We start from the raw sequence: 24,629 nt of genomic DNA on the forward strand, positions 1-24,629 counted from the left end.
TTCAGACTAAAAATACAAAATAATCGATAAATGATCGTCTCGATCTTCAGCGCGTCGACGAACTAGATCAATAATCGATTTACCCAAAATGCGTCATTCGGGCGTTAGCGACACGGCAGCAGCTAAACACACTGCTGCAGATCAAAAGAGGCAAGTCAACTGTTTGGTTTGGTGGCCTAGCTCGTGAGCTGAGAGAGGAGGAGAGTTTTGAAATAAAATGGGTGGTCTGAAATTGGATGGTTACGTTGATGAAGAAGGAGATATAATTGCTCTTATTTTTCTTGGAGTATTTTGTTCGTTTATTATTTCATTAGTTTGTTATTTTAAGGGACGAACGAGAGCAAAAACACGGAACGAAAAATTGGACCTTTAGTCGCTCTGTCTGCTGTGTGTGTGGTCAGCAAGAAGGAAAGGCAAGGCCGGTGAGTGTACAGTTTATGGCTAGCCTAAAATAGTTAGGCCTAGACTAAAGACGTAGTGACCTAATTACATTAAAACTGTCGAAACTGAGGACCGAAACTGACTGAAACTTTTAAAATATTTAAATGGATCGTTCAAATATAAATATTCAAAATTAGTATCCTGTCACTGACTGACAGTGACACTCGCACAGACTGGACTGTGTAACTATTATTGTTGTTGTATAATAGGCCTAATACTATTAATTAGTATTACTTTTATTTTGAGTTAATTACTCAGAGTTATTGTACGTTTTTTAAGTGAACAATTAAATATTGTTGTTGCAATGAATTATCCATTCATTTCTTGTGTTTTCTCTCTTGTTTTTCAGATTCCAAACTTGTATATATTTCCAATGATTTTTCTTTTTTAATTATTTTGAATATGGCTGGATCATATAATCAAAAACTTCATAAAAGGAGAAGGGGTGACTATGAACCCGAACCTCCTGATGACTTTTTGCCTGATGACCCTAGTCATCAACATAAATTGTTTGTCAATACAAGCAGTGAAACTTTATTATCAGAACAAAGTGCTCATGTACACAGAACTACAGGATCTGACCACGCTATCGACAGCGTTGGTCAGATATATGAACGTTCCGTTTCGGTGCGAGATTTTACCTGTGCATGTTGCAGTGATTTAATGATTAGCCCGACAACGATAAACTGTGGGCATAGTTTTTGTCGTCTTTGTATTGCGCAATGGTGGAAGACGTCAGGAACTTGTACTTGTCCTCTCTGTCGACAAGAATGGGCTGGATTTCCTAATGTCAACTTTATTTTAAGGTAGGTTTTGTTTACTGACAAAATATCCCAAATTCTTCCTCTTCCTGTCTAGTAGTTTTTCCTAAAATTTACACTTTAAATTCTCCTAAACAGATCTATGGTATGTGAACATGACAAAGAAAGGGAAACCGTTAAATATTTATTTACTGAAGTGAAATACTTACTATAGTTTTGGTATAATAAGTGAAATATCTTTTTCCCTGTCTAAATGTATTTTTTGTGCAGCAACTTAAGATCACCATTGATTAAACTTGTTCACTCAATCATCTCAATTGCTACTGTAATGAATACAGTATTAAACATTTAAAATAGTAACAATAATTTTAATAACAGTTGCGGTATTACAGTACAGTACATTATGTTGCAATTTCCAATGGTTGTACAGTACAGGCTATTTAATAAGTTGTATTACACTATACAAGGAAGTATGTACACAAAAATATTAGAATGCAATATTAGTTTTATTCACTGCCTTCTATTAAAGCAGAATTTGGATACAGTATTAGATATGTACTGTAGTTTTCCCTATTAATTGTAAATTATAACGGTATTTAGGTTGTTCATCGCCCACATGTTTTTATATGAATGTCACCACTGTGACATATATTTGACCTTGATAGACTGTTTAGGTTATTAGTAATTTCCTACACTTGTTTTCCTACACAGGTCAACCATTGAGAAAGCATGTACTGACCGTTATCGGGAACGTTCGTTACTTCTCAAAGAAAATTCTGACATTTTAGAAGAATTTGAAGAATTTGGTCGTCGCCAAAAAGATGGAAAGATTAATGTTGATAAGCAGTCAAAATATGGGTTTTGGTGGGGTACTTTACTGACGCTTGTTTTGATATATGTAAGTAAAATTCTTAAGTTGATCACACAATATGATTGATCTTTTGAGAAACACAAAATGCCCCATTAAATACTAAGCATTGTTTACAAATGAACACATTGATTATATTATGAAGAAGATCCTAGTAAATATACCTACACAACACAAAAATCAATAAACTTAGAACAGTAACTATACAGAACAGAGTGTGTAATAGTATAGAAAAATAAGACATTTTATTGGTCCACTTAAAATGGAAATTCATTTTGCTTGGCATAATTAAGACAATAAAACTACAAGAAAAATACATGAAATTGCACAAACGCTGTAGACCAATGTTAAAAATGCAAATTTGAACAATGCCATAGGCCAATGTAAAATACTGTAAAAACGATTAGAAAATTCAAAACAAAAATTACAATATTGTTATCGTCGAACCTTTGGATATGAATGCTATTTACAAGAAAGGACTTCCTAATTCTACAAGAGTGACTTTGGTGGTCGTAGTCTAATGAAGAAAATGTATTCTTCAAAAGTTGGACAAAAATATACAATGAATTGATCCAATAAAAAGGTAAAGCACCTAGTTTCCACTTGAATACATATTTGTGGTTTTTATTCATCATAAATAAGCTATTAAAGTAAATAAATTAAATTGTTCAAATATAAAACCCCATTGAACTAAACAGAAAGTTTACTGTACACAGTTGGATAAAACCACTTTCTGTTTACAGTGTGTTTATATCTAATCTGCTATGTATTCTATATCCTTGTCCGCAACAACTTATACAGTACATCACAACCAAAATGTTAAACAAGAAGATAGATTAATTCTTTACTTATAAACGAAGAACAAATTAAATTGCTAATAGAGAGTTGAGTCACCGTAGTTTTGTTTAATTTGACGTGCACAGTGGATGACATACTTACAACTTGTCTGGTGGTTTCCGTTTTACCTCACGTGGGTTTGTGTTGCAATAAGGAAATGCATAATCAGTTGTTCTTTAGTAAAGGTCAAACTTTGTGACTTCGTTCATGTTACCTCAGTGTTCTACTCCCAATATAGAAATCAACAAATTGACAGAATATACTGTAGTCTTTGATTGCTCTTTCTTGTTTTTAATGTTTTGGCCTAACCTACAGTACCATTAGTAGATAAGTAATTTATTTACACTATGTATAATTTTCTTGCACTATTTTTAATACGGGTTGGAGCCAATTTAGTCTGGCAAAACCTGCTTTGGGAGAACACTGTACCTTACACTGTAGAAACTGTTAATAATTAAGCATTTTAAGTATAAATTTTTTAAACTACTTGCATTATTACTATTCCCCAAAAAATATCCGTTTATTATTGTGGTTTACTGCTGTCAGGACATGGTAATCCATGTTTCCCTGTATTCTTAATTAACTGAAGGAAGTTGAATAATGTTGTTTGGCACAAAAGACATCAGCTTACAAACAAATTTACTAATACTGTATGTATTCTTTGTTCAGAAAGAAATAGCTTAATCACTATAATACTATTATGTAATCTGAGAGGATACAGCAAAATGGCCAAGGATGATTACTGACTAACTTTAAATATTGTTGTCAATTGAAATGCTTAATTATAAATTGTCATACTGTACTCTTCCTTCCAGAACCCAAATTAAATAACTCTTTCATACTGGTTATCTTTAATTTGAAAATCAAAATAATAATTAGTACTTTACAATTACAAAAAAATTGAACTAACAATTTGAAAATTGCCACTAGTATTCAGTTCTATTATTATTAACATATTTTTAAACAGTTTGCCTGGAAATCACCAACAAAATAAAGTACAGTAATTGAACATGGTGAGATGGACAGAAATTATTAGAAGCAAAAACCTTAGTTAGTTATTTTAGTTTAGCAGATTACTAAAAAGAATATTAAATTTCAAGTACTACAGTACTGAGTGTAAGCTTCTAAAACTTCATATAATTTCTTTATTTGGAACTCTTTAGAACAGTGGCATTCACAAAAACTGTAAAAAAAATAAGAATAATAATAGTATGTCGTTCATAGTGAAGAGCAGCCAAAATTCTTTAGCTGTACATATAAGCAGCACTAAGTATGTATTGAATTCCTACGTCACTAACTTTCTTTTTAGTTTTTATTGAAATAACTCAGGTGTATTTAGCAATGAACAATTAGTTGGTAAATGGCAATAGAGTGTGACTAAGTCTGAAGGAATTCTACCTATTTTATACTGTATACATTGTTAATTACACAAGTAGTGTTATTCATTAATAGTCTGTTATATTTAAGTAATACTTAAATAAATTAAGTACTGTATAATACTACTTGCAAGTTAGTAGTTAAAAAGCAAATAATAAGCAAACTGAAATTGACAAAAAAAAGAGATATAATTCAAACGCAAGGTGTTTTTGGAGGTTTGCGTAAGGTGTTTTTGGAGGTTTGCGTAAGGTGTTTTTGGAGGTTTGCGTAAGGTGTTTTTGGAGGTTTGCGTAAGGTGTTTTTGGAGGTTTGCGTAAGGTGTTTTTGGAGGTTTGCGTAAGGTGTTTTTGGAGGTTTGCGTAAGGTGTTTTTGGAGGTTTGCGTAAGGTGTTTTTGGAGGTTTGCGTAAGGTGTTTTTGGAGGTTTGCGTAAGGTGTTTTTGGAGGTTTGCGTAAGGTGTTTTTGGAGGTTTGCGTAAGGTGTTTTTGGAGGTTTGCGTAAGGTGTTTTTGGAGGTTTGCGTAAGGTGTTTTTGGAGGTTTGCGTAAGGTGTTTTTGGAGGTTTGCGTAAGGTGTTTTTGGAGGTTTGCGTAAGGTGTTTTTGGAGGTTTGCGTAAGGTGTTTTTGGAGGTTTGCGTAAGGTGTTTTTGGAGGTTTGCGTAAGGTGTTTTTGGAGGTTTGCGTAAGGTGTTTTTGGAGGTTTGCGCTAGGTTTCTGGAGTTTGGAAATACCCATTGAAATGAAACAGAAATAAATTTAATTTTAAAGATTTTTATAAATGGTTCATTCCAGATTTGAAGATGAATTTGAAATGAAATGCAAAATTCTTTTTTCAAAGCATTAACTAAGTAATTAGTACACTACTTGTATAAATCAGTTGTCCAATCCACTTCCTTCATTATACAATTTGTCATGTTGTGAATTTATGTATGAAGCCGCGCCTGATCACGAACAAGACCGTAATTAATTGTAGTTTTTGAAACCATTTTTAAGCTTGTTTCTTTTTTGCGGGACCCATTTCTGCTGGAAAGAAAAAAACGTTCTTTCTATCTTGAAAAGAACGGTATTCAAAACCATATTCTCTGATCAATAGAAATATAGAATTTAATTGAAGATAAATCATGTATGATACCACCAAACTTTTGAGTTAAAATCAAGATTGTGAGGCATTTGATGAATAGGCAAACTGCCTTAAAATACTGTGACATGTTTTCAATTTAATAGAACTATTTAATTGTATAGTACTCTGGTTGAATGTTTTTCCTTTCTATGGTAAATATTCGTTTGGTCTTTATCACCATTTTCTGAAGATGTTACAGTAGGTGACTTTTTTATGACCAAAGATACCACGATATGAGGAAGTAATTGTGAATAGTTTAAATGAGATTTGTTACTGCTGCTTTTATAGGTAAAGATTTTAAGGATGATTTGTTTTCTTTATACTAAAATGAACTATACTATTCATTCCAGCTCACCAAAAACCCCATATTTTCTATCTCTAGATTGTGTATATTTTATGGAATTGGCGAAGCTCTGATCACGATTTGCTGATCCACAAACCAGTTGGCAAGTGGAATGTAGTTGATGTGTCCACATGGGTGAGCGGCTTAGGTGTCTGGGCTCATAGCCAGTATTCACAGGTTTTCACGGACAATGCTATTAGTGAGTATACAGTAGTTGTTAAAAATGGCTGTTGAAGCTCACTGAACAAATATGATATTACTGTACACAATGCAGCTTCCTATTGTAAATACTGTTATAGGCCTACTGTAGTGTACTAATCAATAGTTTGGAAGGGCAACACTTTAACAAACATTAGTTGTAGTTTTAGTAACAGGGCATAGTACCCTAGGCAACAGACTGTTATTACCCTAGTCTGTGTCAATAGTCTCTGTTTCAATATAGTTTCTTTAGTTCTATTATTATCTGTGCATGCATTACTGATCATGTATGCTTTTCTAGGCCTTGTATTATAGTAGAGAAATCCGAGATCTTTGTTAAAAAAAATGTTTTTCACGGATAATTATTAGCATTTGAATGGTAGGCCCTACTGTATCTCTTCATTGCTGAATTATTGTATCCTGCAAATTAATTATTTAAAAAAAAATGTTATGGTAACAATTGTTGGTGATAATGCCAATTGGGTAAGGATTCAATATTCCACAATACATCATCAGGACATTTTAAAATTTTAGCAATTTTTATACTATATGTTTTTTTTCTTGCCTTGATGTTGCAAAACCCACTTTGATTGGCCTAGCCATTCTACTGTATGTGTCCAGTCACAAACAATGGACACCCTTAGGGCACTGTAGGCCAAAATACCTGGGTTTCATATGAATTTAATAAAGTAAAGAGTTTGAGAGAAAAGTAACAAAAACCAGTGCCATACCGGCTATGAGCGGTCACTGGCTAAACTCAGGGGCCCCGGAGCATGCATGGGCCCCTGAGCAGAGCCCAGGGAAAACAACAGGCTTTAGAATATGTTGAACAAGAGGCTGAAAACATCCAAGGCCTCTATTGTTGCAGGGCCACTTAGGGTTCCTAAACCAGTGGCCTCAGTGTTACACCACAGCAACAACAAAAAGTATACAGTAAACCTTCTACATGCTTTGTACTAATACTTAATAATGATCGTCGTATACTAATACAGCTGTGCTGTACCAGAAGATAAATCTTGTGACTCAATGTGACATCATTGCCATCATATTTTATAAATGATACATGTGATGATAGTGTGCAGGTTGAAAATTTACATTAAAATCAAAGTTTACTGTTTATTATATAGACACTTAGAATACTAAATGAAATATTGCACTAGAGGTCATTATCCAGCAGCATGTTTGGTAAGGTTTTTATTCATACTGTAGACCTGCTGGACCATCAGCAAGTTTGCTAGATTTAACTAATGTCCATATACATCCTGCCCTACAGAAGAGAGTGGCGGTTATGTGAGGCAGTTGCGTAACGCACAGGCCTGAGGCCCCTTGGTTTAGAAACCAAAAGTGGCCCTCCAATGCTGGAGGCCTCAAATGATTCAAAGATAAAACAGAATATGGTAAACGTTTTATTGTATTTAGTCTCTTTGGATCATCAAAAAAGAAAATTCTATAAAATTAAAATACTACAATATGCTTTGGCTGTACAGTACATGTTATAAAACAATTCTGTAAATGGATATGATGTTGTAGTACTGTAGTAGTTTTGTATACATAAAATTATTGAAAATCTCTACTCCAAATACAATAATTGAAATTAAAATAATGATGGCATTAATATTAATTTCCTGTTGATTAATGTCACGTGCATATCTGACTTAAAACAAATTGATATTGCTGCTGTTTGTTTACCAAGTCTGAAATTCAGTACTGTAACTATTGGATAATTCAGTACTGTAACTATAGGATAATTCAGTACTGTAACTATAGGATAATTTAGTACTGTAACTATAGGATAATTCAGTACTGTAACTATAGGATAATTCAGTACTGTAACTATAGGATAAACGTCACAGAAGCCATGACACCTGTCAAATAAGCATTGCTACAAAGCCTTGAATATCGTTAAAATCTTTACAATACATACCAAAGATAAACATACCAGCCGTGTGAAATCATTGATAATCAATATTTATCTTATCGACCCATCATTCACAATTTCAAAACGTTTCCTAATCAGTGGACTTTATAGGTCTGTGCTATGATATTAATACATGGCTTTTTCATTGCAATGAGAATCTAATAGAACTGATATAATGATCATGTTTTATTGTAACAATTACATTAAATTATAAATTATAAGGCCTACAAACAATCCTTCTCGCGTCACACATTTTTCAACAAAGAAGTCAGTATTTCCGATTGTGTTATTAGATACGCTGAACGTGTAATCCAATTGACATCTAAATAATTTATATATTTTGTTTATACATGAATAATAATATTAATAATTTTAGTTAAAAACAGATAATAAAAAAACTTAAATTATTGATTATTTATTGGAATAAAAATGAATACAACACTATCCTGAATAAAGGTTTTAGAGAAGTATCTATTATGCATTAAAATAACGTAGGTCATACAAAATATAAGTGATATAACAGCCTTCAATTGAAAAATTAATTACTTTCACGATTTCTAAGTTTATGTAATTTTTTAATTAAAAGATTTGTGCCACACTGTCTTTACTGAATTAATAACTTATAGTTAGCAGATGATACAGTAGGCCTGCTAAGCATGGCAAGTTGGATAGATGCCTTGCAGTAGAATGCCTGAATGAAACACACTTAGGGTCATAGGCTTAGTGGCAATAAGATGATATAAAGTTTGCGGTACACCACGTATTTTAGTTATGAAAAGAACTGTTGAGTTTCACGATCATCCTCAGAAGTGAGTGACATTCTCACTTCTGAGGAAGATCAAAGCATATTGATCGAAACGTCAAGAAACTTAACAGTTCTTTTCAGAACCAATATAAGTGGTGTACTGCAAACTTTATATCAACATTTTGATTTTGCCATGCAAACCTTCAAACAATATAATAAGATGATAATTTCAGCAGCAGCAAAGAGAGCATTACATGTACCATACAGTACATGACTGAGCCCCACAAGACCACCGGTGCTCAATAGACTTAGTCAATCCTTGTTGGCAGTCAGACACCGTATTGCTTTGATGTGTACACACATTATGGAAGAGTAAAATTCTTTGTTTTATTTTCAGATGGTGAAGTACTCTTGAGCATGTCAGACAGTGTTCTTCAAGCTCCACCATTCAACATTGATAACAGCTTTCATCGGCAAGCTATTTTGCGATCTTTAAACACATTACGTGAAATTGGTACTAAAAGTCCTACCGACTTCTGGGAGTATAAGGTAACAGTTAAAATGCGAATGCATAATATAATTATAAGTAATTAATTAACTTAAAAAATAGGAAGCCCACATGGAAACATCTGTCAATTATTTTAGTGTACTAAGGCCATTATGAGTCTGTAGTTTTAATAATAATGTATAACCAAATGATAGATTATTGTTAATATTAATAATATCATTTTTAGGCTCTCAATCCAGGCTTATCATTGTTACTTGTGTACGCCATGAAGGACTATCCACGCGTAACATTAGCATATCTTTACTGGTTTAAGTACGATGAGGTGTTCTTGCCATTTTTGCTTGCTACCTGCCCCAGTCCACATTCTGTGCATCATTTTGCCCCAAATACAGTAAGTATATTTATTCAGCAATTGCTTTAAAGCCAATTTACACAGACGAGCGGTAACGGTACGCGGAAAACCGCGTAGCTTGTCCCATTTAGAATCTGTGTCTATCCTGAGCGAAAACCTCCCGCACGCGTTGTTTGTAAATGATCATAAGGTATAACATAGATTCTATATTTTATTACCATTACCGCTCGTCTGTGTAAATTGTCTCCTTTAATTATCATCTTAGTCAATATTACCGGTAAGCAATAATCTGCAAAATTTGCAAACATGTTTGATAGAAATGACCCCAGATACTTAGGGACACAGAACCAGCAGCTTTACTATTTAACACAGATTTTACTTACAGATATACTACCAGTAACTTATATACTATTACAGTAGAGTAGTATTAAATAATATTGACTGTGTAAAAAATAATGGTCTACAGTACGTATGCTAAATATTAAATAACAGTTGATAAAAAAATATGATTTAGAGGAATGGGTATACAAAGTGTGTTAAAAGAATGACTGCTCTATTCATTCAACAAGGCAGAGAATGGTGGCATTAAATATGTTTATTTTGGCTTGGTCTATGATTGCAGCTTACAATGCTACAATGAACAATTTAACGTGAAGAGGTTATATTATAACCTCTTCAGTTACTTTTTTACACAGTTATATTATAACCTCTTCACGTTAAATTGTTCATAAAAATGGTGTACAATTCCTGTACATGAAATAACAAATCATTTTTAGATATTTTTAACTTTAACCTTTTTCAAATTAAAAGGTAAATGTATTGTTATTGTGTATTTCATTTGAACAAAATCAAACATCAACATTGTACATTGTACAAGAAATAAAACAACAAAAAAGTATCATTGGTCGAGGACAAATAGAGACTCCTCATAGACACAATCCATAGACACAATGTTATATTTATATTTTTACATATTTATTGTTTTTTTTACACAGTTTCCTTTTATCTCCTCAATAGCTACAGAGTGGATCCTATGCACAATTTATGAAATTCAACTTGGCTGCCATCATAATGCCATACTATCTAACGGCAAGGTTTGCTTGGGAGTGGATACACATCAATACGTGCACGGCGCTATGCGTCATTGTCAACAGTCTTCTCATCATGTTGATTGAGTTCAAACGACTTAGGCGATTCATTGCTAGTAGAGGCCAAGGGTAAGGTTTAGTGCTTATAATGATGCCAAAAAAAGTGGTATTTTTACATTTTAGACAAACAAAGCGCTTAGAAACTACAATTTATTATAATAATAATAATATTAATAATAATAATATTATCGGCTCTTGTTGAAGATACAGCTACAGTAACTCAAGATTTGGGGCTGTCACCAATTTAGTCCAGATCCCTATGTATTTTCGTGTGCAGATTATGGGGAAAGTGTAAACATTGTGTTTTATGAATATTTGAATCATGCTGGTTATAAAAACCCATGTTGTCAAATTTCTAAAATTTATCTTTGACCTCTGACCTCAATTTGAATGTTTTGACCCATTGAAAACAAAATGGTCATATCTTTGCAACGCTTAGATTAAATGAAATAATTTTAGTGTCAAATTATTTGGGAGATGCATATTAATATTCGTTCTAATGGAAAAGTTTGTCCAAAAATGGCTGGAAGTATGATTTTTGGCATTTTTGACCTTTGACCTACATATCATATAACTCCGTAACTAACAGTTGGACAAACTTTAAATAGGGCTCAAATTAATTTGAAGGTATATGTTTCTATTCAGTCTAATAAGAACTTTTTCAAGAAAATGACCCAAAATATTTTTATTGACCTTTGACCTGTACTGGTACTACACATTCCTAAAATCTCAAAAACTATTGGCCGTAAAAGGTTTTTTTTTGTGAAATTGTTCGAAAAATGTACATTTATATGTTGTATATAACATTTTATAGAAATGTAAAAGAATTCTATTTATGATCACTAACTTTGTAATTTATTAACATCACTAGCATTTGTTATAATATTAAAATGTGTTATATTTACTGATTTTAAGCACTTCACATGAATTTATCAGAATTAAGTGTATTTAATATAAAGTTTTATTTTTTTGATATAAAGAAAATTTAATTTATCTATCAAATAAGACCATTTTCAAATTATTATGGCTAAAACTTAATTAAATACAGGCAAAAAAGTGTAATTTTACTTGTATGAACAGCGCCCTCAATCTTCATATTTTCCTTCAAAATGCCACATTTTTATGTGGTTTCATAAACTTAGCTGGTTGTAACTTTTTAAAAGATTTGTTGTCAGTGACGTGTAACTTACATACCCCTTCTACCATATACTAAGTAAGTTTCTGAGATAAAATGAAAAAAATATTTTTATAGCTTGATATTTTTCTTGAGGTTATTACATGGTGCACGCTAAAAAAGATTTTGATTTTGTGCTAAAAATCCATCTTTTTGGTCCAGTACAAACAATCTTGTACAGACATTCTTACACAAACAGCATATTTTATTGGAAAGATAATCATAATATCTATCCAATAAAATATGAATTTTGTGTATTAAGATCTGCTAGATAGCTTTTATTAAACCAAAAAGATGGACTTTTAGCTCAAAATTAAAATATTTTTTGGTGTGTATCATAATAACCTCAACAAAAATATCAAGCTATTGGAATATTTTTCTCAATTTTTTTCTGAGAAACTGACCTAGTATGTTGTAACGGTAGTCGTGTCGAGGGCCAAGACAATAACGATGGCACAAAATTATTCAATGTACAAAATATAATATTTATTCAATCAAAAGTAATATTATAAAACAAGGTGAAAATGTAATGATTCTGACTGATGTTATAGTCTCAAGAATCAATACCCGAACTAACTAACTTAACTACAAAACATATATTTATATTAAGGGGACAGGAAGGATGACTAATTAAATGGTACCACATCCTGATTGACTTCATATGAATCTCTTGAGCAACGAAATAGCTAAATTGCCTCAACACACTCCACTGGGACATGAATACCACTGATTTCGCACCGTGATTTTCTACAAAACACTTGATTTTCATGTTCCCACCTAAATATCTCGGCTATTATAAATCGGATTCTTTTGGTTAGTAGCTCAAAATAAACTGTAGACAATACTGAACATTATGATATATGTTTGAAATTGTAAAGTTAAAAAAAGTACGTGTCATTTTACGTTTTAAAACTCACCATCCATTGCCCGCTGACAGTGTGAGGTCAATTTTTTACCTATTTTCTAAAGTACCACAGTGTTTTATTTGCAATTTAAGATCACTTGTATGTCATCAATCATTTCTTTCTTAAAAGAAAGCTGAATATTCATAGATTCCTTACATACTTTTCTTATGAGCATTGGCTTAAAATAGACCGTGTCAAAATAGCAAATTCTATTTTGAAACTAGACATGTAACTCGTCACTTTGACGAGTTTGGTTTTCCGCCGCGCAAGTGGTGCAACATGAACGTGTAACGACGTACCTTTTAACATTAAGGGATAGGTTGAGGACAAAAGGAAGTGTTCACGTTGGCATTATGACCTGAACTGAAGAATATGATATGTTGTTATTGCTAAATTCTATTATTTCGATTCATATATAGTATACACAGTATAATCTGTATCCATATCACACAGTGTAGAATAGGTGAAATTACGGGACCCGCTATTTATTGCAAATTTTAACATGTTGACGGTTTTAAAATGAAATGCAAAGGTAGCAATTTCGGAAGGAAATTATTTCAGCAACAACATATTAACGTCTAGAAGAAATTTGAATACGTGAAATATTGATGCGCACTCTTTTAAATGTAATGAATTATGACGCAAAAGATGAAAATACGACTTTTTTCATTTAACTGGCCATATGATGACGTCACAACATCCGATTGGCAACATTTTCACATGATTTCGTATCTACAATCCAATAGCTTCCATAAAACGTTTTAATCGTGATTATCAAATTTTATTCTTACGAGCTATAACAGATTAAAATTTACTGTAAAGATGAAATTAATGCCACACGTAATTTAAATTTTTAGGAATGATGACGTCAAAAAAATTAAAATATTTCTAATTCATGCGAAAGACAGTTGATTGACATAGACAATATCAAAATTTGGGTGAAAATGGAAAACGGATAAGTGGAGATGCGCTCTATTCAATGTGATGAGCTATGACGAAAGATACAAAAATCCTAAATTTTATATTAGCGTGGCCATACGATGACGTCACAATGTCCGGTTAGCCATATTAATACATGATCCGATATCTACAACTCATTAACTTCCAGAAAATGTCATCCACAAAAAGTTGACCGTCTAGTTTAGAAATTACGATTGTTTAAAAAAATGCATATTTTAAACGAATTTTTTAACCTTTTCATAAAAAACGCGCGCAAATTGTCCAATTCGACGTGCTCGTATGACGTATCTTTAAGTCGAAATTGTTTAAAATTTGGTAAAATTACTAGAAAAGGCTGGAAAAACATAAATCACGCGAAAAAAATACGTTTTCAATGCTACGTGCGCACCGCACACGTAAAAATGTGCGCACGCGTGGGAATTTTTGACAAGCTTAAAACGACATGAAACGCGTAGAAAATTGATTATAAATTAATTTTGCGCATTTTGAAATTTTAAATGCGCGTGCGCGCGTAACTTTGTGTAAAACACGCAATTTTTTTTCCACAGAAAGTTAGCGCATGATATAAATTAAACTTTTGCAAAGTTTCAAGTTGAAATGTTATTTGGTTGTCGAGCTATGTTAAATACGAGAAAATCGTTAAATCGCGCGTACGTCACGTTGCGCAATTGTAAGCATCATGAAAAGCTTCGCTTGACGACGTTACATAAATGTCAAAATGTCAACATAGTTAAAAAAATGTTATGTTTGCAAGTTTTAGAGAAAAGCGTTACACAAAAATCATACAGAAAGAAAGAAGATGACAAAAGAGAAGATGATGATGATTTCGTACAATCACAAGAGGTTTTCCTGCAACTTCGTTGCGGAAAACCAAAAATCTAAAAAATCCTCAAAATCGCGGCAAAATTCAAATAGGGTTTGCCTGTGTTATCAAGCCTTCACTTGACAGACCGTTGGATTGTAGCTAAGTTTGGGGTTAATTTTTCATTATATAATTTGTAAGTAGCATTTTAATTTTTATATCATTCTAATGTTTGATATATAAGGAACAATTATTAGGTGTTATTTAGTTCTATATGTCGTTTTTTATATTCACAATTGCAAAATTAAGATACCTATGTTTGAATGCCAGCGAGCTGGGATATACCATTTATCACTCGGGTAATGGTTATGTTTATCTTTCTGTGACCTGTTTAATTAATAGATGGTAATTATTACGAAGTTTGAAAATGTTCATACTATACTAGTTTATGTCATTTTAATTTCTTTGGTTAAAACATGTAATCAATAATTGTGGAAATTAGTTATAGTCATAATGGTTGACCCCCCTCCTATATAATGGACGATGACAAGACTTGGGTTGCATGAACTTGGTATGAACCTATAAGTAGATAAACAGCTCAATAGGTACATATTAAAAATCACTGTTTGGTTGCAAAATTTGCACCAAGAGATTCATATGTCCTTGGAAGACCCACCTCTGGAATGTAGTTTTCCAAGTTAAGTAGGCATCAGGGAGAATAAGGGGTGAATAGCCTGTGTGACTAATAGGGTTTGGTCCCACCATGTTACATTCCCCCGCTCGTCAACTCGAAGCCGTGTCTTCGAAACCAACGAGTCACTGAGCCAAAATGGATGGAGAAAAAAAAACTTAACTACGAACATCTTAAATCTAAACAAAACGGAAAAGTAACGCAAATCGTCACAAATCAATAAATCGGCAAACGTGGCAAAACATACAAAAGTAAAAGTAAAATTGGTCAAAATTCTCAAATTAAAGTCATAATAATAATATAAAGTTTTCACAATAATATATAGCTCAGCAATCATGTTCAGTTGAAAATAAAAGTCAGTTGGTCATAAATTCAGTAACTCCTGCATTTACTCCCAACGGATACATCAATCAGCTGTTGCCTAGAAACAAGTTGACCTGTTTCCCAAAATTCAGTTCATAACAAGAAAATAACATAACTGCAGTTGACTGCCCATTATAGCTTGAATAAAATGTTTACATTTCTGGATTCAAGTTCATCATCAATCCGAGGAATATAGTGAAATAGGTTATCAATAAGTAATTCTCATGTAAGTGTTAAAAGTTTCTTGTGATCCATTGTAATTAACTTCATTCAGGGAACATAGTTGTGAAAAGCGTCTTGTATCTAGTGTGCAGGAAGGGAGAACCAATAAAACACAATTCAACATACACATCATCATCATGACAGTGGTAGTAAACTTAATACTACATTTAACTAAATCCAATCTGATAAGTAAATAAGCGTATTATATTTAAGATTATACATACAAGATGAAATTGATTTCACAAAATTACCAAAAAAAAAAAGCACTCTTAACTACTGTACATAAGATGTAAAAATAAAATATCCTATATAATTAGATTCGAGACAAAGCATCAGCATTAGTATTATGTGATCCTTTCTTATATTGAACAGTAAAACTATAAGGCTGTAGAGTCAAACTCCATCTAGTAAGACGAGGATTTGTAGTTTTCATTTGATCCAGCCATTTAATAGCTTTGTGATCTGTTTGTACTATAAAGGGCCGACCATATAGATAAACATGAAATTGTCGTATGGCCCACAAAATGGCTAAGCATTCTTTTTCCATAATCCCATAGTTTTCTTCACACGGAGTTAATTTCTTACTTAAATAGGCAACAGGGTGTTCATGTTCATTATCGTCACATTGGGTCAAGACAGCGCCAATAGCTTGATTGCTAGCGTCACATTTGGGCTTACTAATACAGGGGAATCGGTCAATTTTGTTTGTAAGGTTCTAAAGGAAGTTTCCATTGGCTCCGACCAGTTAACATTATTAGGGGATGATTTTCGAGTGGCCTCAGTCAGGGGAAGCGCAATCTGGGAAAAGTCAGGGATGAATTTCCGATAATAATTAGCAAGGCCTAAGAATGCCCGGATATTGGTTTTGGTTATGGGGCGGGGATAGTTCTTTAAAGCAGATAATTTATCAGGACTGGGTCGTACTAGGCCGTTTCCAATTACATGACCCAAATATGACACAGTTTCCTGGGCTATCTCACACTTAGTAGGTTTGACTGTGAGGCCTGCTGCGTTTATCCTATCTAGTACTTCAGTTATGTGGAGTAAGTGGGAATTCCAGTCGGTACTAAATATCGCAATGTCATCTAAATAAGCACGGGCAAAACATTCAGTGCCCCTTAGAATGTTATCCATTAGTCTCTGAAAGGTGCCTGGGCTATTAGCCATGCCAAATGGCATAACTTTGTATTGGTATTGGCCCCATGGTGTAATAAATGCAGACTTAAGTTTAGCTTCATCGGTCAGAGCTATTTGGTAATACCCTTGTGTTAGATCAAGTTTAGTAATGAATTTGGCATTACCGACCTTATCAATGATATCATCTATACGGGGCATAGGGTATGGGTCAATAATGGTGATTTTGTTTAATTCCCTGTAATCGGTACAAATACGTAGTGATCCATCAGGTTTGGGGACAGAAACAATGGGGGCAGCCCATGGGCTTGTCGATGGTTCAATAATACCATTATCATGCATGTGTTGTACTTGTAATTTGACTTGGTCTTCTAATGCATAAGGGATTCTATAGGCTTTTTGTCTTATTGGGGTATCTGTTGTCGTACGGACTTCATGTTTTACCATATCTGTTCTACCTGGGATATCCGTAAACATAAATCGTTTTGAGTAGAAGATATGGTGAAGGTCGTCTTTCTGGGAAGGGGTAAGATAGCCCGGGATATCAATATCTTTATAGGATTGGGCCTGGGAAGTGGCAGGGCCTGGTGGCTCGGGGGGAAACCAATCGTCTGGATCTGGGTCCGGGGCAGTGTACATACAATCATTGTTTTGTTTGTGTGGACGTTCGTTGTATAACCGTAGCAAATTAATGTGGTATGTTTTGTGTTTGTTACCAACTAGTATTTCATAATTAACATCACTTAAAACTTTAGAGATGGGATAGGGACCTTGCCATTTAGATTTAACTTTCGATGTGTCATCTGAGAGGAGAATTAATACTTTCTGTCCAACCTTAAATTTTCGAGGCAGTGTTTTCTTATCATAATAATGTTTCTGTCTCACTTGGGCTTGTTTAAGGTTGGTTCTAGCAATGTCATTAACAACCCTTAATTTGTCTTGTAAGTCACTGATGTAATGAGAAATGGGTTGTTTGTTGTTTATCGTGTTTGTCATGCTGTCCTTTAAAAGTCGAAGTGGCGTTTTAACTTCGTGGGCAAATACAAGTTCAAAGGGTGTGAATCCTGTTGATTCATGTTGGGCATCTCGGTATGCGAATAGAAATAAAGGAACATATCTATCCCATTCATCAAATTGTTCCGGGGTGAGAGACTTTATCATATTTTTCATTGTCCCATTAAACTTCTCGACAAGACCATTTGTTTGCTGGTGAAAAGGTGTAGACGTCATTTTTTCAATTTGTAATAAGTCTGATAATTGTTTCATCAGTCGTGAAGTGAAGTTTGTGCCCTGATCGGATAGGATTTGTGAGGGAAATCCAAAATCTTTGAACAGCAATATTAATGCATCGGCCACAGTTTTGGCTTCAATATTACTAAGGGGCACAGCAAAAGGGAATCGAGTGGCATAGTCGCAAATTGTCAGTATATAGGCTTTTCTGTTTTTCGAACGTTTAAGTGGGCCTAGAATGTCAATTCCTACTTTGGAGAAAGGTTGACCGACAATTTCGATGGGTTTCAAGGGGGCCTTAATATACGTATTAGCATGGGCTGTTTTCTGACATATGTCGCATGTTCTACAGTACGTAGCAACATCCGAAAAAATACCTGGCCAATAAAAGGATTGTAGAATACGTTGTGTTGTTTTGTTTACACCGAGGTGGCCGGATGTTGGGTTGTCATGGGCTACGGAAAGTATAGTCGGGCGATAAATTGTGGGCAATACGATTTGTTCTTGGGCCGGAAGGTGAACACTGGTCTTAATAGATTTCCATTTTCTAAATAATATATCATCTTTCAAATAAAAGCATACACGATGGGAATTAACTTGGTCAAAAGGGACAGTTCTATCATGTATTATAGTGCTAATGGTTTTATCTTCTTTTTGTTGATGTGCAAGTTGATGTGGTGTTGTTTTGATGTCCAAAGGTGAATGATTGGTAATGTTGGCAGTGGTAGTGTTGTCATTTTTCTTGTCAATTCGGGACGATCTTGGGGAAGGTTTAAGTGGTAGGGCATCAGTGATTGGGGACGTTTTAACATTAAGGGCAGCAGCTAAATTAATAGCCTCTTTCTTTCTTTCTTGGTCATGGGCTTGTTTTCTGGTAATAGCTAATATAGAAGGGGGCCATATGACGTCGTTTGGGTTACCGGTCATAACTTCGTTGCCAAGTAATAAGTCCTTAGGGGTGTCAATACTCACGGCTGCCTTTAATTTTCCTTTATAAGCCTTACAATAAGACCCACCTCTGGAATGTAGTTTTCCAAGTTAAGTAGGCATCCGGGAGAATAAGGGGTGAATAGCCTGTGTGACTAATAGGGTTTGGTCCCACCATGTTACATATGTTATAAATGTGGTATGTAAATTACTGGTTACTGTAAAAAACAAAGTTATACCCTGTTAAGTTATAGAAACCACATAAAAATGTGGCATTTTTGGGGAAAAAATGAAGATTGAGGGCGCTGTTCATACAAGTAAAAATACACTTTTTTGCCTGTATTTAATTAAGTTTTAGCCATAATAATTTGAAAATGGTCTTATTTGATAGATAATTAAATTTTCTTTATATCAAAAAAATAAAACTTTATATTAAATACACATAATTCTGATAAATTCATGTGAAGTGCTTAAAATCAGTATATATAACACATTTTAATATTATAACAAAAGCTAGTGATGTTAATAAATTACAAAGTTAGTGTTCATAAATAGAATTCTTTTACATTTCTATAAAATGTTGTTATATACAACATATAAATGTAAATTTTTCGAACAATTCAACAAAAAAAAACCTTTTACGGCCAATAGTTTTTGAGATTATAGGAATGTATAGTACCAATACAGGTCAAAGGTCAATAAATATATTTTGGGTTATTTTCTTGAAAAAGTTCTTATTAGACTGAATAGAAACATATACCTTCAGATTAATTTGAGCCCTATTTAAAGTGTGTCCAACTGTTAGTTACGGAGTTATATGATATGTAGGTCAAAGGTCAAAAATGCCAAAAATCATACTTCCAGCCATTTTTGGACAAACTTTTCCATTAGAACGAATATTAATATGCATCTCCTAAATAATTTGACACTAAAAATTATTTCATTTAATCTAAGCGTTGCAAAGATATGACCATTTTAATTTCAATGGGTCAAAACATTCAAATTGAGGTCAGAGGTCAAAGATGAATTTTAGAAATTTGACAACATGGGTTTTTATAACCACCATGATTCAAATATTCATAAAACACAATGTTTACACTTTCCCCATGATCTGCACACGAAGGCACTTTTTTTGACATAGGGATCTGGACTAATTATATCAATTTTCTGAAAGTAAATAGGAATCTGTTGGTAAACAGCTATTTTAAAAAAAACAGGACAAAAATGTAAAAATTGTGTACGTTACTGTGCAAATATATATACAAAACAAGTAATATTTAAAATAAAAATGTTATATATAAATGTTTTGAAAGTAACAATATCATTAACCGCCATTTTACAATGTTTTACTGTATTAATAATAGGACCAAGAATAGTATAATAACCATTATCAAGCAATCAATCACTTTGGATCTATTAGACAATTTATTACACATTTCTATTACACAATACTGTCATAGCCTTTATCATCCTGTATTGCTTAATAGTGACTAAGAAAATAAGAATGAGTTGCTCAATATTGTATTTGTTAACATAGGAACTAGTGCTAGTGATAATAGTTAGGCACTATTGCAAACTAAGAGTTGTTGCTAGGTAGTACAGTACAGTACAGTACAGTATTTCAACTACTGTAAGGAATGTAAAACATAATACTTTATTATTTTCTTTGTTGTAAATATAATCCTTTTCACATGACATGATAACATTACCACAAACATTAATGACATCATTCATTTCAAAGGGTTAAGCTCTGTCTTCACTATCAAACTTTATGCGACAAAAAATGTGATGTGCCTATATGGACAAGATGATGTCATATCACTACCATATTTAGGAATATCACTACTATATTTGGGTACATCACACTTTTTTTGTCCAACTAGTTTGATTGTGTAGACAGAGCTTTAGGTTGTCATAATTTTACTGATAATCCATAATCATCATCATTGTCACATGAATATTTTAGCTTTATAAATTATAGTTTGTATAATAGATTCGTTTCGTAAACTTGTTTATGTTGTAATAACTCAAACAAATTTAAAAGTTAATAATTAGCTATTCTTGATAAAGTTAATGGTATGACTTATCTAGCCCACGTATAATGTTGGTTGGTACTGTACAAGAGCCACTACAGCCTCCTAGCAAATCTATCTTTCTGGGTGCCCCCCCCCCCCCCCCCCTACCACCATCCCCATTTATCAGCAATCGCTCAGCATATGCTATTGACAATTCTAGTAAATTATAAAGTGACCACCTAGACCAATATATTCAAACATAATCGTTTATTTTTTTAGATTAATGTCTAAAATAAAAATAATAAAAACAAATGTATATACCATCATGTGTTTCCGTTGATGAGGATTCTATGCTACCACCTTTTTGTAAGCTGTGACGTCAACATGTGTTTGTTGTTGTTTCCATAAAGGAACCAACATAAAGTATTCAAACATTATAATCTAAAAATAGAAATTACGCAAATTTATTAAATTGTACTGTACCATCAACAATTTTATGCATACATTTTTTTTTTTCATACGCATCCAACAGCGAGTAACTCGCAATTACAGGATGGATAAATATTTTATAATTGTTCATGCTTATAAACTCATTTGACAAATTTCTGTACACTAGTAGGGAATGGCGTTGAAAAAGTTGTGAGTTAGATCATGGTGGACCCCCCATGAAAGAGTTGTGAGTTAGATCATGGTGGACCCCCGGACCTTGGGATTGGAAGGCAAGCACATTAACCACCCACCAAGCTACAGCTTGAATAATGTTTCAATGTTAGGCACTAGTATTTCACTTTTGAAAACTGACTTCCAAATTAATGTGTTATTGTTTTGGTAGTACTGTAGTACTGACACAGCCAGAATATAGGGAATTTATAATCAAGGAAAGTTAGCTATACAGTAGTACCCAATGCGGCATATTCCTATGTATAGAATAGAAATAAGGATTACCCATTACATTAGCAGCAGCAGCTTCTCTAAATTCTATAAACAAACATAAAAATCTGTTTGATATTATTAATTACCTGAGTATCTTGCCAGCCATATGGTGTACATGATTGTATTGTTGTATTCTTGTTTGCATAATCAATATCAGCCGAATAATATAAATAAAAAAAAGCTCATCAAATCAACTTTCTGTGTTATACATATTAGATGAGTTGAGACATGATACGTAATAAATTTTCTTCAAGACATTATTATCTTAAATTTAATTATGTTATAAAAGCAATTCATCGCACTGCGGTATATAAAACAACTCAATTCAAATGCAAATTTCCTATATGGCTGGCTCTGTATTATATTGTGTAAATTTACATAGATTATTCAATAAATACATTTATCTCAATTTCTTTACAATTTAATTATAAATAGTCGCCATACAGTGGTTTATAAAAAATGTAATCAAATAGAGTTATTATAGCATTTTATTTGAAGTAAAGTGATAATTTAAACAGAGTTTGAATCTTGGATTGTATTTTCCCTAAAAACATGAAAAATGAAGATGAATAATATCAGACATTTTGCAGTTTAAACAAAGTTACTGTATTCACTTCTGTAGAAAAAAAATGAATGATTTTACAAAATAAATGGTTAAATTTAACCAAAAACCCATTGCCTGACAGACAATTTGACTATTTTTTAGTGTTAACAGTTTTTTCAGAAAATAATTTTTTTTTTCAATGTTTGGTCAAACTGAGGTTTTAACAATTATTTTACAAGATTCAAATTATTGATGTATTTTATTGTTGTATTTTGCAGGTTTTTGCGTGAGTTTTTTAAGCGGTACACGTCAGGACTGTTGCTGTTGGCCGTGTCGTCTCTGGTCTACATCATACTGCCAGCCATCTTGTGTGATTTCTTTCTGTATCTTGGCCTCTACTTGTCACCAATATTAAACTTTTATGACCTTTATCTTGCTCAAAACCAGCAACGCATTTAAATGATGGTCAATCATCACCAACCTATATCACAATTGTAACATTTTAATCTGTACTGTACAATTTTCAAAATAAATTGTTTATTAGAGGTTGTTTAATGTGTGTTCACATTCATCACTACAGAAATCATTACTCAGTTGTTTAATGTGTGTTCACATTCATCACTAATGAAATCATTACTCAGTTGTTTAATGTGTGTTCACATTCATCACTAATGAAATCATTACTCAGTTGTTTAATGTGTGTTCACATTCATCACTAATGAAATCATTACTCAGTTGTTTAATGTGTGTTCACATTCATCACTAATGAAATCAATACTCAGTTGTTTAATGTGTGTTCACATTCATCACTAATGAAATCATTACTTAGTTATATAATGTGTTTTCACATTCATTACTACATTATTATTTAGTATTTAGCTGGTACACATTTGGTTCCCACAGGGTTTGTGTATATTGCAGTATACACAGTTAATTTATAATATTACATCAGTTCAACTTTTTATTAATTACAATAGTACACAGTAAATTTGTATTTCAAACACTTCTCTTTTACAGTTCATACATCACATACCACATGAACCATGATTTCTCACTGCCTCGTTTAATTGCTTAAGATGGGAAATCTACCATCTTTCGGCTGTTGCCAAAACTAACCCACAATGCAATGCTAAAGTGTACTGAAAAAGGGCGCAACCATCTCCTGATGGTATTTTGTTGTAAAATTGAATTATATTTACTCCTTATTATTTTATGAGGAATATTGATTTTTTAAAATTTTGATTGTCTATCAATGCAATAAAATGTGAATAGTTTAGAAAATTTTGACGCGACAATACATTTATTTTTAGCATAAAGTATTATAATTTATATTATGAAAGTTGTAATGTTAAGTTGTGTATAATGCATGTTATGTTACCGATTGAATTGGCCAGCATTATTTACTATAACAAACAAATCACTGTTGTCCATGGTTGCATGAAATTATTGTAGCAGCAATTGTTTGCTAACTGTTCTATAAAATAATTCCTTTGTGTTGTTTGCAGTTTGCCTCCTCGGCGGTTAAGTTATCACAAATGATTTATAATGTCTGTGTACATACACCATGAAGAGGTCATGTGATTTCACTGAGCCAATAACCTTTGAGTGTTTTGTATATGTAATGTTTATATTCTTTGTGAAATTATTATTTGTTATATTTTGTGTTTTATGCAACAGGGATACTATAAAACTGTTTGAAGTCGCCTATACACAATGAATCTATGTACTGATATCTGATTCTTTCTGACACTGGGTACATGATCCCTGCCTTTCAACACCAGGGGCCTTGGTTCGCTATTGGTTCTCATCCAATATTCTTTTTGTTTCTTCATCTATGATTCTAAAGCTTGATTCAGACTTGGACAGAGAGTTTAGCTGAACCATCGCGTTACCATGGACAATTGTGTTACATCCAAGTGGGAACCAACTTTAAATCATCATCTGTGTTCTATGGTTTGTGTTGATATCAAAAGTTGATGTTTTTATTTCCAAAATAGGTGATTTTTGTGAGGTATGATCACATGGGCTTTAACTAAGATGCGTATCCCCAGGTGGGAACTCACCCGTGAAGGAATGGAATGTGCCAAACACAAACTTTGTCCATTCCTAAGATT

General features: G+C 33.0%; 1 protein-coding gene across 1 annotated transcript; it reads left to right on the forward strand.

The window, feature by feature from the left end:
* The first annotated feature begins 64 nt into the window (after positions 1-64).
* On the forward strand, positions 65-23,070 carry LOC144841019 (bifunctional apoptosis regulator-like). The gene is made up of 8 exons (XM_078697163.1): positions 65-422; positions 791-1,247; positions 1,914-2,100; positions 5,786-5,945; positions 9,005-9,156; positions 9,342-9,506; positions 10,485-10,684; positions 22,794-23,070. Exons 2-8 carry the CDS (start codon positions 844-846, stop codon positions 22,972-22,974), a joined length of 1,449 nt encoding a protein of 482 aa, XP_078553289.1. The 5' UTR covers positions 65-422; positions 791-843; the 3' UTR covers positions 22,975-23,070.
* The last annotated feature ends 1,559 nt before the right edge of the window (positions 23,071-24,629 follow it).

The sequence above is a fragment of the Antedon bifida genome, chromosome 4, assembly GCF_963402885.1.
Source record: "Antedon bifida chromosome 4, ecAntBifi1.1, whole genome shotgun sequence".
Lineage (NCBI taxonomy): Eukaryota > Metazoa > Echinodermata > Crinoidea > Comatulida > Antedonidae > Antedon > Antedon bifida.